The sequence below is a fragment of the Myotis yumanensis genome, unplaced genomic scaffold (genome assembly GCF_028538775.1).
Source record: "Myotis yumanensis isolate MYYU_CA2020_CCGP unplaced genomic scaffold, mMyoYum1.0.hap1 SCAF_4, whole genome shotgun sequence".
In the NCBI taxonomy this organism is placed as follows: Eukaryota; Metazoa; Chordata; class Mammalia; order Chiroptera; family Vespertilionidae; genus Myotis; species Myotis yumanensis.
The window spans coordinates 34,217,271-34,234,244 of record NW_027223755.1 but is presented as its reverse complement, the minus strand read 5'-3'; the positions used below and the strand labels follow the sequence as shown (position 1 = coordinate 34,234,244).

Below are 16,974 nucleotides of genomic sequence, written 5' to 3'. Positions count from 1 at the left end.
TAAAACAAAACAGAAACAGAGCTTAAGCACAATACAATAGCTGGAACTAAAGCTGGAAGTTACTCCTGTTTCAGGTACCAAAGTACTAAAGAGAGGTAAGGACTTGAAAGCAAGATTTGGGATGGTACTTCCAACACTTGAGTGGACTGGGAAGAGGGAGGGGGCAGCAACTTCAGCAATCAGCCATCAGCATCACCATATACATGGTTCCCTTTTCTCAATATGCAAAGTTTCTGCCAGTCTGTATAAACACTAGTTTACTCTTAGAAAAATCAGAAACATTGCATCTTAAGATAGAAAACCAACTTCTAAAACTAAAAAGTCATTGAAATAAAAATGATGTATTATTAAAAATTGCAATTTTAACTACAGTTCATTATAATTAAAGCAATATTTCATGGTAACCATACTTTCTGGTGAACTCTATGAAATTTCTAAATTCTGGCATTTGGACAAAAACTCAGAGATCTTAACTATTTTTAATACAAAACCAAAAAAAATTAAAGTGATAGCATAAATTCTCACCTGTGTTTCGACTGTGATCTTTTCCTTCTAGAATGGGATTTTGAGCTAGACCTGGATTTGGAACGAGTGTGGGAACGAGATCGACCGCCTTTTCTTTCATTGCTCTTTCCAGACTCTGGGAGGAAAAAACCACTTTGCAGTGTAAGCTCAGAACAATTAAAGATCCCAGTTAATAATCAGGCACAAGTGGAATGTACCACATATAGTGCAAGGGGCCTACTCTCTGTACATCCTCCTCCTGTGCAATTATCCTTCAGAAACATCCAAGAAAGTCATTGCATAAACTCGTTGAGTGCAGCCACCCTGCAGCAGTACATATAAACCAGATGATTATAAACAGCTGTTCGTAATATTTTGTTGCTGCCATAATGTACGATTATAACATGTCTGTAAGTCCTATAACAGTGATTTTAAATCTTTCTTCATTTATTTTCCTAGAATTGAGGCTTAAATTCTGAGTGCTAATTTAGAAAACTTGCTCAAATGTAAACCATCTAGACAGTTTTAAATTGGATTCTTAAATTTTAGTTAGCAACACAAAAGTTTGAAGAGGTAAGTGTTCTTTTACCTTGCTAAAACAGTGTCTGTATTTTCCCTAACTCACAGAATATCTTTTTTATATTTACAATTAAAACTTTGATGAAAAGTAAGTCTGCTTAATCATCACATTTTAAATATATTTATTCTTGTTTTTGGTCTCACAATAACATTTGTACATTGCTTTAAGCAAGTCAGTTTTGAGCAGTAATTTTGCTCTTAAAGTATAAAACTGATTAACTCAGGCTAATGTGCCTCAATTCAGTATCATGGGAAAAGAATGTGCTAAGTACTTCTTTGACCTTTGACATTAGTAAGTCACTTACTCTTTCTTGAGTTTCAGTCTTCTTGTTTGTAAAATGAAGGAACTGAACAAGATTAATTTCTAAAATTCCTTGCAGTTCTAAAATTCTATGATCCTAAACTATGACCTGTGTAACAACACTATGACCTTACCTGGTTCAATAGCAGCTGAGATAAATGACTGAGCCTCTCGTACTCGCTTCATGACTTCTTCTAACTCCTTAGCTGCAGCCTGAGGTGTCATCTCAGGGGGTTTTACTATTGCATTGTTGGAGTGATTTATTCTAAATTAAAAACATTAGCATATCACAAATACACACCATCTTTTACAAAACATGAAACAATTAAGTGTTTACATGATACATATATTTATGAATCGACGCCTTGAAAGCACATTAAGAGTAATATAGCTAAATACAGAATAACCACAACCAACCTCAAAAACCATAATGAATCTCATTTCCACCTGCCATCATCTCTTGCTAACAAAGCCAAAAGCGAGAGGAGAAAAAAACTCTGTTAGCTGACTTCTTTAACAACTTTAATAGGCCAGGACAACTACTTCCCCTGCACACTTTAGAATTATAATAAATTAAAATGTTGACACCAATATTAAAATCAATCACTTCTATTCTTAGATTATAAGATTTTGTTGATAACCTCTGCACCCTGGGAAGAGCAAGGGAAGCTGTATATTCTGTACACTATTTTAATCACCCCTGGACCACAGCTGAGTCAAACACAGCTTTGAATGTGGGAGGCATTTGATAAAACTCTTTATCTGCCAGGCAACAGTGGTTTCTCTGATGCACATAGGAGAATTTCTTCAGTCTCACCCCTTCCACAATAGAAGACAAGCATTCATTAGGAAGTTATTTATCCTTTAATAGCAGAATCCTTATCAAACTGTATAACTAAGGTAATTACCTCAATAATCTGCATAAAATAAGAGTATCTGATAGGCTACATCAATTTCTCATTTTGCAAACAAAGATAGGAGCCAACCTTAAAACTCAAATGTATGATTCAGATCATTTCTGAGTACTTAATATTATTTTCTTCCTGGGATTTTTGGATTTACCAAAATTCTTATTTACTGTATTATTAAAAAAGTTCAACCCATATGTTAAATTGTCCATTAGTCCCGTCATAATGCAAAACCCACATGACCTGTTAAAGCTTATGGAAAAATACCTATGATCATTATATAGGGTATTTAACCAACATTAACATTAAACTAAACTTTATAAGATAGAAAATAAGATGTCTTCAAATACAACCATAAAGGCTAAAATGGTATCTCAGGTATTCATTTAGTATACTTAACACAAAGTCTTCCTTTCCACAAATTGCCAATTACTATTAAAAAGAAAAAAAAAGCCTTAATTACATCAAAAATACTTTAAAGTTTTCCAAAATCATTAAAATTTCTTTGTTTAGGGTTTCTTACTTCAATGGCCTGTCTCCAAACATAACTCCATTAAAAGCAAGGGCCCTTGGTACAGAATTTTGGTCTGCAAATTCCACAAAAGCAAACCGAGTTGGCTGAGTCTCATCACCTGCCATCCGTACAAACTTCACTTCTCCAACTTGTTTAAAAAATTCGAGTAGCTGGTCAGCTGTTGTTGTCTGAAGAAACAAAGTAACATTTTAATAAAGTATATTCTTTTTTTTAAAATCAGGTAAATATTACTTTATCAATCTATATGATTTTTAAGAAGGGGGAAAGAATCAGTGTCTTCATTACCTGCGAATTCAAATTGCCAACATAGACTGTTCTCCTGATTTCATCAATTTTGGAAGGATCCACATTTCCCATAAGTGGTGGCTGTGGTATCTCTCCAAGTGTTGCAATATTGGGGTCTAGTGCTGCTGCTGGTATAGCTCCCAAACTGCTAAGGGAAACACCCAGCTATTAAGAAGAAGAAAAAACAAAGCACATTTTTGGTTAGTATCAAAAATTACCATTATCTAATCTTGAAAAGAATTGATCAACTCAAAAAGAATGGGAAGAAACTAGGGGCTCCTAGCTTTAAGCCATGGATATGTCTGAATTATTAAGAGGGAGGTCACAGTAGTTTTTAATGTAATTCGAAATGCCACATATTTCTTGACTATCTGGATTTTTTAAAATATATCTTATTGATTTTTTACAGAGAGGAAGGGAGTGGGATAGAGAGTTAGAAACATCAATGAGAGAGAAACATCGATCAGCTGCCTTCTGCACACTCCCTACTGGGTATGTGCGTGCAACCAAGGTACATACACGCCCTTGGCCGGAATCGAACCCTGGACCCTTGAGTCTGCAGGCTGACACTCTATCCACTGAGCCAAACTGGTTAGGGCAACTATCTGGATGTTTTATCTACTCTTAATCTTAACACTAAAAACACTCAATTCTCATTATTTGCAGTAGTTATGTCCTACTGAATTCTCATTATCTGCAGTAGTTATGTACTATCAAGTTGCCACAAACACTGAACTGTTGAATACTAAATCACTGTTCCTAGGGAAAATAGAAGGCTAGGTTCCTAACAAGTCTCTGGTCATAATATTTTCATCAACCAACACATAACCTTGTTTTATGTTGTGTTTCTGTTTAAAGACACCTTATTTAACATTCATTTTTGATTCATTATAATTGAACTCATAGTCAGAAGCACTATCAACTCATTCCTGAAGGAACCCTAACACATATTTTCTCTGTAAGACATATCACAGCCTTCCAGCCCTTAGAAACCTAGACAGCACTTTAGCACTACATTTGGGAGCTAATTAAAATGGTGAAATCATTCACAAAAAATACAAAATGTGAAAAACATGGCACTAAACAGACCACAATAAGGACTCTTATTTATAGGCATACCCTGGAGATATTGCCATTTCAATTACAGCACCGCAACAGGGCGAGTTGTAATCTTTTTGTTGGTGCAGGGTATTGCTTTCAATTTGTAAAAACAAAACAAAAAAAACACATGTAAGGACATAAAGCACAGTGCAATAAAAACAGGTATACCTGGCCCTAGCCAGTCTGGCTCAGTGGATAGAGCATCAGCTCGTGGACTGAAGGGTCGAGGGTTCAATTCCGGGCAAGGGCATGTACCTCAGTTGCAGGCTTGATCCCCAGTCTGGTCAGGGCATGTGCAGAAGGCAACCAATCGGTGTGTCTCTTTCACACTGATGTTTCTCTCACCCTGTCTCTCCCCCTCCCTTCCACTGTCTCTGAAAACCAATGGGAAAATATCCTCAGGTGAGGATTAACAAAACAAAGCAAAACAAAAAAGAGGTACACCTGAACAGCATTAAATCTAAAAAAAGAGCACTCCTCTGTTTGACTTCATCTGGGAACGTACTTATCAAAAACTCAAATTTATCATGATTTTGTGTGTGTCAATGAATGACGGCAAAAGCACCACAAGTATTGATTTTAATTCTTCAAATAAATTTTAGCTAGTGGGTGAATTCACAAACAGTAAGAACTGATTGGATCTTGGGCATTCACCAACACCGACTGTGTACTAGTTAACAATATCATAGTACTTAATTTTTCCTGGGTTATTAATCCTCATATCAACCCTAAGAGACCGTTATTATTACTATTATCACAGATAAGAAAGATTGAGAGAAATTACATAATTTTCCCAAAGCTACTCAGCTAACACATGGTTAAAGCAGGGTCCCATCATTCACAGACTAAAATTAAAACAGGGGCAAAGTTTACCTAAGGAAAAAACCCCTAAAATATTAAACCCTTATTTATACTATTGCAGGAAAAGGACAAAAACCTTTGAGTGATCTTTCATAACACTAGTACACTGTTTTTAGTTCAAGCATTAAAGAACATATTTTTAATGTGTACTTAAACTAGAAAAGATGAAAATCTCAGAATTTGAAAATGAAAAAGTTTTGCAGAATTAACAAAAAACCCTTTCAAGGACAAAAACACTACCACTTCCATTTCCACTTACACAATTTAAGAAAATTTTGAGCACTGACTACATGCGGATATATTATTGCAAAATTACTAAGATTTAACAACTGCTAATAACACTTCCTAAAAGTGAAAATACAAGTTGATGAAAAAAAGTATCACTTATGCTTGTCAAAACAGCCAGTTTGCGATCTTTTAAAAACATGTCAAATCATGTCTTACCCCTGTCTAAAACTCATCCATGACTTCTCATTACCTTTGAGTAAAAATTACTGGTAAATTCCTTTCCAAGTCCTAAAAAGCCCTAACTATCCCTCCCTTCACTCACAATGCTTCAACCACACTGATTGCAATTCTGTACCTTGAACACACAAGCTTTTCAAATCTTAGGATTTTTAAAAAATCCTCACCAGAGGATATGTTTGTTCATTGATTTTTAGAGAATGGGAGAGAAACATACATATGAGAAACATCGACTGGCTCCTCCCGTAGTTGGCCCAAATAGGGATTGAACACACAACCTATGTGCCCTGACCTGAAATCAAACCCACAACCTTTTGAAGTACGGGATGATGCACCACTCAACTGAGCCACCCAGCCCGGATCCACCTTAGGGCTTTTCACATAGTGCTCCTTCCTCCTGCCCTGAAAGCTCTTCTCCCTGCTTCTGCCAGATGACTTCTTTGAGTATCAGTTTAATCATCCGCTCCAAGTCGGTGTCCCTGACCTTATTATATGAAGCTTCATTTACTCTCTACCACATGACTGGTTTTTTCCCTTCATAGTATCCTATATAATACATCCTATATAATACAAGGGTAATATGCAAATAGATCGAATGGCAGAACAACTGAACAACCAATCAAAGCATAATATGCTAATGATATGCTAAGGCTGCTCAACCACTAGCTATGACGTGCACTAACCACCAGGGGGGACAGAAAGTCAACTGGTCAACAAGTCGCTATGACATGCACTGACCACCGGGGGAAGATGCTCCAACCGGTAGGTTAGCTTGCTGCTGGGGTCTGGCTGATCGGGACTGAGCGAGATGGGCCAGACATGCCCTGGAGCCCTTCCGCAGTCCCTCCCTGCCCGATGGTGCACCAGTGGGGCCCCTCAGCCTGGCCTGCACCTTCTTGCAATCCAGGACCCCTCGGGGGATGTCAGAGAGCTGGTTTCAGCCGGATCCCGCAGGCCACTCCCTTTGGGAGGGCGCCAGATGCAGGGCTCATGGCTGGCAAGCGCTGCTGCAGCAGCGCGAGCCTCTCCCGATTGGGACTGATTGGGCACGAGCCTGAGGCAGGCACAGTGAGGCCGGGATGAGCAGGAGTGGCAGGTAGGAGCTGCAGGTGGCATTGGACTTCGGGTTTCGGCCAGATCCCTGCAGACCACGCAGAGGAACCCCACCGTGCATGAATTCGTGCATCAGGCCTCTAGTTTATTATAATCTGTGGTATCTTGCTACTAACAGTTCTTAGATTTGTTGCTCACCATCACCATTTCAAGTTATCATAAAGTTGAAGAAAATACCTTAATTAAATATTTTCTATATTGTTGAATATAAAATTTGATTTTGATTTTTAATTAAAATTCAGTGCCTCAGTCACACTAGCCACATTTCAAGGGCCTAACAGATCAGCTGCTGTGCACACTCAATAGTGCAGATACAAACAGGCATTGTCATCATGGCAGGAAGTTCTATTGGATGTGGCTGCTCTGTAATATTAAAATTGCCCTTCTTTAGCTTAATCTACTTTCTAGCCCTGGGCTAAGGAACCTAAATATTTAGTTGCCCTTTGGTCTTTGATGGGTTAAAGATGATCTGGTCTCCAGATGTAACACATTTTGCCTTCTTATTCAGAAACTTTAGCCTCCCTTTTAAATAGAAACCTGATGAACAGTTTCACTGTTATGAAAAAGTTTAAAAGTAAACCTTTCTAATGTCTGGAAAATAAAGTTCTAGGCAGAGGATAAATAAGTACAAAAACCCGAAGGCAGAAATGTACTTGACATGTCTAAGAAATGGCAAAGGTGAAGTAGAGTGAGCCAGGAAAAGAAGTCAAAGAGGTAACCAGGAGCTAAAACACAATGGGCCACCTTTCTTCTATTTTCTAACTAAAATTATTCTTCATAAACTAAGTTCTATAACAACAGATTAAAATATACCAAAATGTACCCAAAATAAAATTTCTAGAAAGCTCAATACAAATGATCAACTGTTGAATTTAAAAAGCATTTCCCACTATAAATCACAATGAAGATCTCCATCAGAACAATGTCATGTAAAATTAAAAGACCTAAAATTTTGCACTTCAGTTTCAGAACCCACTTTTATAACTTGGATACATTAATTATAATCATAAAACATGAATTCACTCCCTAAAAAGCCAGTACCACAAAGCTAGATAAAACTTTCAATTTAAGGTGAGATTTATATTTTGTCTTGAGTTTGTTTTCGTAGAAAAATGACCCTTTTATAAAAATGTATTTTTTTTATTGCTTTCAGAGAGGAAGAAAGGAGAGAGAGAAACATCAATGATGAGAGGGAATCATTGACTGGCTGCCCTCTGCATGCCCCCCAGTGGGGACCGAGCTTGCAACCTGGGCACGAGCCCCTGATTGAAATAGAACCCAGGACCACTCTTTTAAAATAATTATGACCTGAATCTTTTACATAAAAACCAAGAGTACAGTAACAGCAGTATCCTTTTTTAACCCCACTCAGAAATCACAAAGGAGACATTAAATTACTATTATTTCTACAGAATTCATAAAAAAATATTTTGTCATGTTTTTACCTTATTACATTTTCTCAATTAGATAAATCCTTCTCTGAGATATTTTTTCCCATTATCAGGTTGTAAATCAGTTCATATTTTTTAAATAAATGTAGTACTCATGAATTGGGAAATATTGTTACCTAGATTCTTCAATTCACCATGCTGTCTAAAATGCTGAATTTCAGTAACTGATTTGCTAATGAATAATTAATTTAAGTTCTAAATTTAAATGACTCTTCAATTACTTCAGAATTCCAAAAGATAGTTTAAGTACAATAATTGACAATTGAGGGGAAAAAAATTAAGTCGATTTTTCGGATCTCTCCATTAAAATAAAAAAGATTCAAGATAAAAATTTTCTAAGCTCTTTATTCAACTGATTAAAAAGTTGAACATTCATCCCTTTTAGAAGAAGGTATATAATACTTACTGTAGTCAAGGGATTTGGGGTCGGTATGGGAAGCAAGCCTGCACCAGGCATCAGACTTGTCATGGTTGGAGCAGGAACCAATAAAGAGAGGGCTTTTGATTCCTCTGGGATTTTACCTGCAGAGGCAAGTTTCAAACATTACAGAAAGCAGAAACACCACACAAACTTTACACTATGATTTTACAATTACCCTTGTACTTAAAAAATAATAATAATAAATGAATCTATCTATCAGATCCATATAAAGAAATAAATTACAACTTAAGTCTTTCCTTTTATCCTGCTCTACTAGGAAAAATAAAAGTGAGCAAAATTTCAAAGACTAACAATCTCATTAATGGAATATTATTTTAAAAATTGAATAATGTAGACAATTATTTAACACTTTGAGCTATGGGTCACCTGTACTGGAAACTTAATGTTCATGAACCAAACGATATCAAGCATGGACGCTTTCCCAGGACGGTGTTTTCGCGGTGATCGAAAGTTGTGTTACACATGACAACCGTTCGTGTTGGCTGCATCACTAATAGCACACAGAACATCAGATACAGAAAAGAAGAACATTTTTTAAAGTTTAATCCCCAGAAATGGCAAATAACCAAATTAGTCAAAAAAAAAAAAAGAAAAAACAAATATGTGCGAATTGAAATTTGTTCCTTACTGAGTGCCCCTATCCTGTTATGAAACTACCTACTTGTGATGCAAACAATTTTGATAACCCTTCCAATAAATTCCATTTAATTTCAAGTAGACGGAAAAAAACAAAAGCCTACTGCATGAAATCAGCTTCAATTTAAAAAGAAGCTTACACCCATTCAGTTAGTTAAGTCACCTCCCAACAACGTCAGGAATGCTCAAAAGAACCCAGGTCCAAAGAATATGCCTTGGGAAACTGCTAAAACTTTTTAGAATAACTAACAAAATAAGTTCCCTAATCTCAGGAAACTTTTTAAATCATTGACTTTTAGAACCAATTTATGTATGCTTATCTGAAGAGTAGCTGATCCCTAAATGTGTTGCTTATAAACATCTTCTAATAACACTGAAATAACCTTAGATGCTAAGAAAAAAATTCCTGACTAAAAACTAAAAATTTACTCTGACATAAGTCCATTAATTTGTGATATTTAATTACTGAATTCTAATCAATTAATTTTAATAAGGACTTCAACTTCCATGCATTTTTCCTGGTCCTCTCTCTCTTACAGTCCCCCTTCCCCCAAAAAAATTTACTTCTAAAAAAGTTGACTACAGTGCCCTAGCCAGTTTTGCTCAGTGGATAGAGCATCGGCCTGAGGACTGAAGGGTCCCAGGTTCAATTCTGGTCAAGGGCACATGCCAGGTTGCGGGCTTGATCCCCGGCGGTTGCAGGAGGCAACCAAAAGATGTTTTCCTCTCTCTCTCTATCACCCCTTCCTTCCACTCTCTCTAAAAATTTATGAAAAAATATCCTCGGGTGAGGATTAACAACATAAAAAAGTTGACTACATGTAGCTATTTTGGAAGAACTACTCATAATTAGTTAGCTACACATTTCCATTATGAGTTCAAAAATAATTTAAAACAGTTTATAAATCATGCCAAATTGAAAATAGCACATGGAGTAAATTTTTCAAAAGCATCATGCTAGGTTTTAGTGGTAAAAACCCTTATTTAAAGCAACCAGATATGCAGAGATAAACCTCTAAACAATATTATTTAAACATATCTCTAAATATGAATGGAATTCAAGATGGATTTTAAAACTTGCTCTTAATAATGGTTACACCTTATTTACAGGAACAAAAAAATTACATTAGCTTTAATAAATGCCTACTTTTTTCTAATCTTTGAAACATCTGTCTACATTACTTTAATCTACTAATTTCAAAAACAGCTATTTTATTATTTGTGTAAATTCTGCAAAAGCATAAATTCTTTAACATTCATAAAGATAAATGAAAGGTAGGCCTTACTGAAAATATCAAATAACAGTATTTTATATTTAATAGTTACTAGTATTAATACATATATCTGTATACCCACAAATATACTATACTATTTATATCGCTATTAGGCATGTTTTGTTATAAATAGGAATTATTTTTAAATGTTTGTAAAACCTAAATACATCTTGATAAATCAACTTAAGTCCTACAGTTATAAACTCTGTGCTCTGCTACCCTAATATTCCAATCTAAAGTCCCAATTTAATATATTATTTGTCAATTAAATAAGCCAAATTATCCATTCAAGAGATGTAAAAAGATTACACAAACAATAAGAGTATTCAACACAGCCCAAAAGTTGAATACTTAATATTATAAAGCCTTTCACTGTGGGCTTCAAAAAAAGAAAAGCATCAGTAGATTGACTCCCACTGCCTTTCATAGTAGTAAAAAACTATTATAAAGTCTAACTGTAAGCACACTAATTTTTTCTTATCCTAATTATTATTAAAGATGCTTAAAGAAAGTTCCATTAGTTAATTTCCAAGACAGAATTTTATCAAACTTACCCTCTAAATACTATCAGCATATAAAAGTATAAAACAAATAAACATTTAGCATTTTTCCCAAATTATACTCAATGACAACTGAGAGAACAATGTTTCTCACTGTATGAAATTAATAGTCCTAAATCTCAGAATCCATTTAGAAGCTAGTAAACTCTGAGTATTTCTCAACAAAAAATTCAAGCAGAGAAACACACACACATAAGTATTTAATAGCTTTTCAAATATCCATTCCCCTCACAGGCAACTAGGTCTTTATAAGGAAATGTTATTTTCTATAATGAATAACTACCATTAAAGTGAAAGTCTCTTTGTGTCCTCTACCCCAGATTGTTATAAGAAATATACTTATTTTCCATGATTCTGTATGGCTAAAATTCTAGCAGGGAGATGCAATCAGTTGATTTTTATAAGACATATACATTTGGGAGAAAAACTGCAAAATGTTGCACTGAGGTCAGAAAATGTTTCTAATAATCGTATCAGTGTTTCAAGAACAAATGTACCTGATCAGTCTATAAACACCAATTAACATTCCCACTGCTCACTATATCCTAATTTACTGTGAAATTTTATTTTATCTTAAGGTTGAGCTCTGATCATCTCCCCATATATTTTGCAATGCAATGTTATGAATCCTTAATGGAATACCATTTACAAAGAACTGGAAAACCAGCTCACAAGTTAAAGTGAAAGAGATTTAACAAAACAAAAACAAAAAAGGGACAAAATAAAGAAAAAGAAATTAAAGTAAAGTAAAACAATAAAAAACAGAGACAGGGCGTCCATCTTCTGCGGTTCAGACTCCGATCTCATTTCCCCAATGAAGGTTTCACTTGACGGCAGGTTTAGTGGCATGGCAAACAATGCCTAACTCAGGCAAGTGTCAGGCAAGTGTAACAGGTCTGCCTTGGCCAGTCTAGTCATCTAATAATGCACAAATATCACATAGAGAAAACATACAAAACCAAATTAATAGTCAAAATCCATCTACCAGAAAATGTGGACATAAAGTTATGACTGATGATTAGGCTGACAATCTTGTTATGTCTGACCTTTTCTTTTTTTTCTAAGTGTTAACATTTATAAAAATAAATCTGAGATGCACACAACAACAAAAAGAGGTCATATTTGGACAAGCATAATGAAAGTATATTTATTTTGAAATGGCATGTTTCATTGACAATAGCTAATGCTTAATATGTATGAAACTATTACACATCAAACATTACATATACAGCTTAGAATCTCCTCACAATAATGTCTATTTTTTTTAAACCCAGCAAATTGAAAGCAACTAAAATTTTTTTCTATGGTTTTCTCATTTCTTTCATAATGCTATTTCTATAACATCAAGGAAAGAATGCAATATGAAATAAATAGAACACTACTTACAGCACCACAGTACATCTCTCTTACAGAACTTACTCCACTGGAACTCCTTCTTTGATTTATTTCAAACTCACTTTGCTATCTTTTTTTGGTACAATATATATAATACTTTATTACTTTGCTTGCAGTGCATAATCAGATCTTTAAAGGCTCACTATGACATTCTTTAGGTTCTATAAATTTATCTCAGTTGTATTTTATTTAATGAAAAATGTGTGTCTGAATGTTTTTCTACTACCAATTACTTTATAGGTAAGTATTCTAAACCAGCGGTTGCCAACCTTTCGGACCCCACTGACCACCAGTGGTCTGCAGACCACCGGTTGGCGACCGCTGTTCTAAAACACGTAACTAAATTGAATAAAAATATTTAAATTTTCATGTTCAAAAAGGTGAAACTTTGCCTCAAAATGATATTAAAAATGCATTTATTCATCTCTATCAAATAAAACAAACAAAATAAGAAACCTCTACCTGCCCATAACTTTGAACATTTATGAAAATTAGAGCCAGGGTTTCTCAAATACTATATTAAAAGGTTTTATGGGACTCCAGTAAGGTTCCAACAAAGCAGCAGCTAATAAAATTCTTCCTTCTAATTCAGTAATGAGCCAACATGATACAATACCTGGTGCTGCTAATGACTCATTTTTATGATATAATTAATACTCCCGTTTAATAAACCTTCTTTCCCCCATGAATTACTTCCTGTGAAATTGGTATGAACTTGGTTTGCAGAACTAAACCATTACCAGCTCTTTCCTCACCTGGCTCTCCAATTTTAGGCTCACTATCTCCTTACACTTTAATCCATTTTTATTCTCCCCACCCCACTCTAAACCCAAAGCATAGGAAAAATACTTTCAAATTTATCTGAAAAAATCCAGAATGTTCTATTCTGGGACTTCAAAAATAAAAGAATGATACTCGCCGTATTTGACTAATGTTTTTGACATCTCAGAATAGCATTTTGAAATAAGCATAAAACCTTAAAAGTATGGCAAATTGTTTAGTATACATTATTTTAATGTTGGTCTGGTATTTAAAAGAGGTTTTAAAATATTACATATGAAAGTACATTAAATTGTTTCAGGTAAAATTATGTTGCGAAGTTACCACCATCCACCAGTAAAAATATGTTTTAAAGACACTTAAATAACCCAATTCTAAAATCCATGTACACATGCCATAGTCAGTGCTCTAGATGAAAGTTAATTACACACCAGAACTGTCAAATTCGGCACAGCTTATTATATGAGTGGCTCTGTAAATAGAAGTTACTAAAAAATAAATATTAGTAATAATTTGCTCTTAAAGCAGGTTAAGTCATAAAATTTAACAAGTAACTATAAGGCTTCAGCCTTCTTCCCATCTTCAACAACTATTTCTTTGATGAACGAAATTAACTTTTCATGATTTTTCTTCAATTACTCCTTCCCCTCCACAAAAAAAGCCAGAAGAAAAAAGTAAATTCCAGTTGCATAGCAAACTTAAGAGAATATTTTAAAGCTTCAATTACGAATGTTTTCTTATAACCGTAAATATCACTTAACCCCAATTTGGCAAAATGTGCACATTTTTTACTGATGTAATATCACTAATATTGTATACACAGAGGCAAGTACTTACTCATTTACACATTTAAAATAATTTCCCCAAACTAACTTTTTTTTTCTTTTTTTTTTTTCTGAACGCTTTCTTTACAGCTTGCAAATTAACTATAGAAAGCCAAAGTAAACTGGAGAATCCAAATAATTTATAAAATTGTTTAATGTTTAACTATTTTTTAAACTTACATTAAGTAACAAATTAACCATTTTAATGTTGTATTAGTAAAAAATGCTTTCCTTCTCCAAATTTCATTCTCACATACATACACACATGCCAGAGCACTATCTACTTGCCAATTTCTAAGAAAGTCAAAGGTAATTAACAGACAGAACAGAGATTAAAATAGAAGAAAACATATGAAGTACCAACCTTCTGCGCAAGGAACAACTATCAGAGCTCTGTCAATAAAAACCGTGTTAGTTAGATGCTGGGCCACGCCAACACTTGATCGGTCACGAAACTTAACATAACATACTTTGGAAGAAAAAGCAAGAGGTGCATTGCTGCAAGATAAAAAGAAAAACAATTAGACAAACATTTGGCTGGTTCTGTCATTTTCACTAAAAAATTTTCTGAGAACTTTACAGAATCAAGACTTACAAAGTTTTATTGCTAAAGATAATTAAGACATCAAATAGCAAAACTTACTCTTTTAATGATGATCTGTCTGCAAAGACTAGTGATAACTAAGCAGGCCATTAGCCTTACTTCTAAAAACTTTAAAAAGTTGCCCTAACCAGTTTGGCTCAGTGGATAGAGCGTCGGCCTGCGGACTAAAGGGTCCCAGGTTCGATTCCAGTCAAGGGCATGTACCTTGGTTGCAGGCACATCCCCAGTAGGGGGTGTGCAAGAGGCAGCTGATCGATGTTTCTCTCTCATCAATGTTTCTAACTCTCTATCCCGCTCCCTTCCTCTCTGTAAAAAAAATCAATAAATTAAAAAAAAAAAGTCTGAAAAAACTTTACATTAAATTATTAATCTGAGCAAAATATGAAAACTGTTTAATCCAAAGATGTTGAACCACATAAATACCTTTATAAAATCCTATCTAATAATAGAGAAACATGGTAATTAACCGTAACTTCGCTACCCTTCCCATTGGCTAAGCAGGGTGATATGCAAATTAACTGCCAACTAAGATGGCGGCTGGCAGCCAGGCAGCTGAAGCAAAAAGGAGACTTGCTTGCTCCAGTGACGGAGGAAGCCAAGTTTCCCCGCCTGCCGCTGCCGGCCTCTGAGCTGCTCTCTAAGAAACAATGTTGCAAATATAGAAGGTAAATAAACCCCAGAAACCTGCTTTCAGCAGCCGGCCTCGGAGCTGGAGCTGAAACAGTGTTTCAATTATAGAATCCAAACAAACCCAGATACTGCTTTCAGCAGCCAAGGTCTAGAGCTGGAGCCGAGCCTCAGAGCTAAAGCCGGCTCTCAGCTCCAGTGATAGCCATAGAAGGTAAATAAATCCCAGAATAAAAAAAAAGAAAAAGAAAAAAAGGAGAGGTTGGGAGCTTCAGTCACCCGCCAGCCTGAAAATGGCCCTCAGCCCCTCACCCAGACTGGCCAGACACCCCAGTGGGGACCCCCTCCCTGAAGGGGGTGTGACCAGCTGCAAACAGCCATCATCCCCTCATCCAGGCTGGCCAGGGACCCAAGCAGGACCCCCACCCTGATCCAGGACACCCTTCAGAGCAAACCAGCCGGCCCCCACCCGTGCACCAGGCCTCTATCCTATATAGTAAAAGGGTAATATGCCTCCCAGCACCAGGATCAGCGGAGCCTCGAGGCCTCCTGGCCCCTGGAGCAGCGTGACAGGGGGCAGCACCCAAACCCCCTGATCACCCTGCGGCTCTGTGTGACAGGGGGTGGGGCCACAACCTCCCTATCCGCCCTGCTCTGTGCATGACAGGGGGCGATGCCCCAACTCCCCAATCGGCCCTGCTCTGAGCCCGACCAGGGGCTGCACCTAGGGATTGGGCGTGCCCTCTGCCACCCGGGAGCAGGCCTAAGCCAGCAGGTCGTTATCTCCCGAGGGGTCCCAGACTGTGAGAGGGCACAAGTGGGGCTGAGGGACACTCCCCCCGTACCCCCCCACCACCAGTGCACAAATTTTTGTGCACCGGGCCTCTATTACCTTTATAAAAGCGCCAATCTGCAAGACTTAAAATTTTGTAACTACGTCTAAGCCTTCCCTGGCACATTTAAATTTCTAAAAACTTCATTAAAAATCTTAGGAAAAAAAAAAATCTTAGAAACAATGAGATAACATGGAATTAAGGTCTTTTGTATACAGTAGACTACTTCAGGCTAGGCATTGTGATTTTCCAGACAAAAGCTTTCACAAACAAAATGTTACATATTATATGCAAAAGAGCAAAGACTCTTACAAGTCCTACTAGATTTAGTTCAATCTAGGCAAGCTTATAGTAAAAAGGAAACGGCACAGATTAAAGCAATTTTTCCATAATATGAATCTTATCTTGTTAGTTTGCAAAATACACTATACTCATGGATGATCATTTTATCAACATGTCCATAATTATGTTTAATTGAAGTGTTTAATTATTATCTTTAACAAGGAAAAAATTACCTCAACAAAATATATACCAGGTGTACCAGTTAATAATGCAGATTTTTTTCAATAGATGGAGTTACACATATGTTGATATACATGTGATTTGATATGTATGCTATTTTGTTGCATTGACAGCAAGCTTCAAAACTTCATATGGTAAATTTGCTGAAGGTGTTAACATCATAGATATTTTTACACTTAAAAATGTCAAATTTTGTGCCAAAAAAATAAGAGTATTTGCGGGAAATTTTAATTCATTATTTTGAAGAAAAGTGCTGCTGAAAGTTATCGTATACTTTGAGAAGCTTATGGTGATCATGCTCCATCTCAAGATACTTGTGAATGCTGGTTTAAACGCTTTAAAAGTGATGATTTCAATGTGAAAGACAGAGAACG

At 35.9% G+C, this 16,974-nt stretch overlaps 1 protein-coding gene across 4 annotated transcripts in view; it reads right to left on the bottom strand.

Annotated features, from left to right (window-relative positions):
• Window positions 1–16,974, bottom strand: part of SREK1 (splicing regulatory glutamic acid and lysine rich protein 1) — a 48,870-nt gene that overhangs the window by 23,700 nt on the left and 8,196 nt on the right. For 2 of the 4 annotated variants that reach the window (XM_070412094.1, XM_070412092.1), the window contains exons 2-7: window positions 14,379–14,512; window positions 8,510–8,625; window positions 3,113–3,277; window positions 2,816–2,994; window positions 1,519–1,649; window positions 526–640 (exon numbers count right to left, since the gene is read on the bottom strand). In XM_070412094.1, the coding sequence (XP_070268195.1) occupies window positions 526–640; window positions 1,519–1,649; window positions 2,816–2,994; window positions 3,113–3,277; window positions 8,510–8,625; window positions 14,379–14,512 (840 nt within the window). Of the gene's footprint in view, window positions 1–525; window positions 641–1,518; window positions 1,650–2,815; window positions 2,995–3,112; window positions 3,278–8,509; window positions 8,626–8,911; window positions 10,240–14,378; window positions 14,513–16,974 lie in introns of those variants that run through there. The other 2 variants (XM_070412096.1, XM_070412095.1) reach the window with 2 other exon arrangements.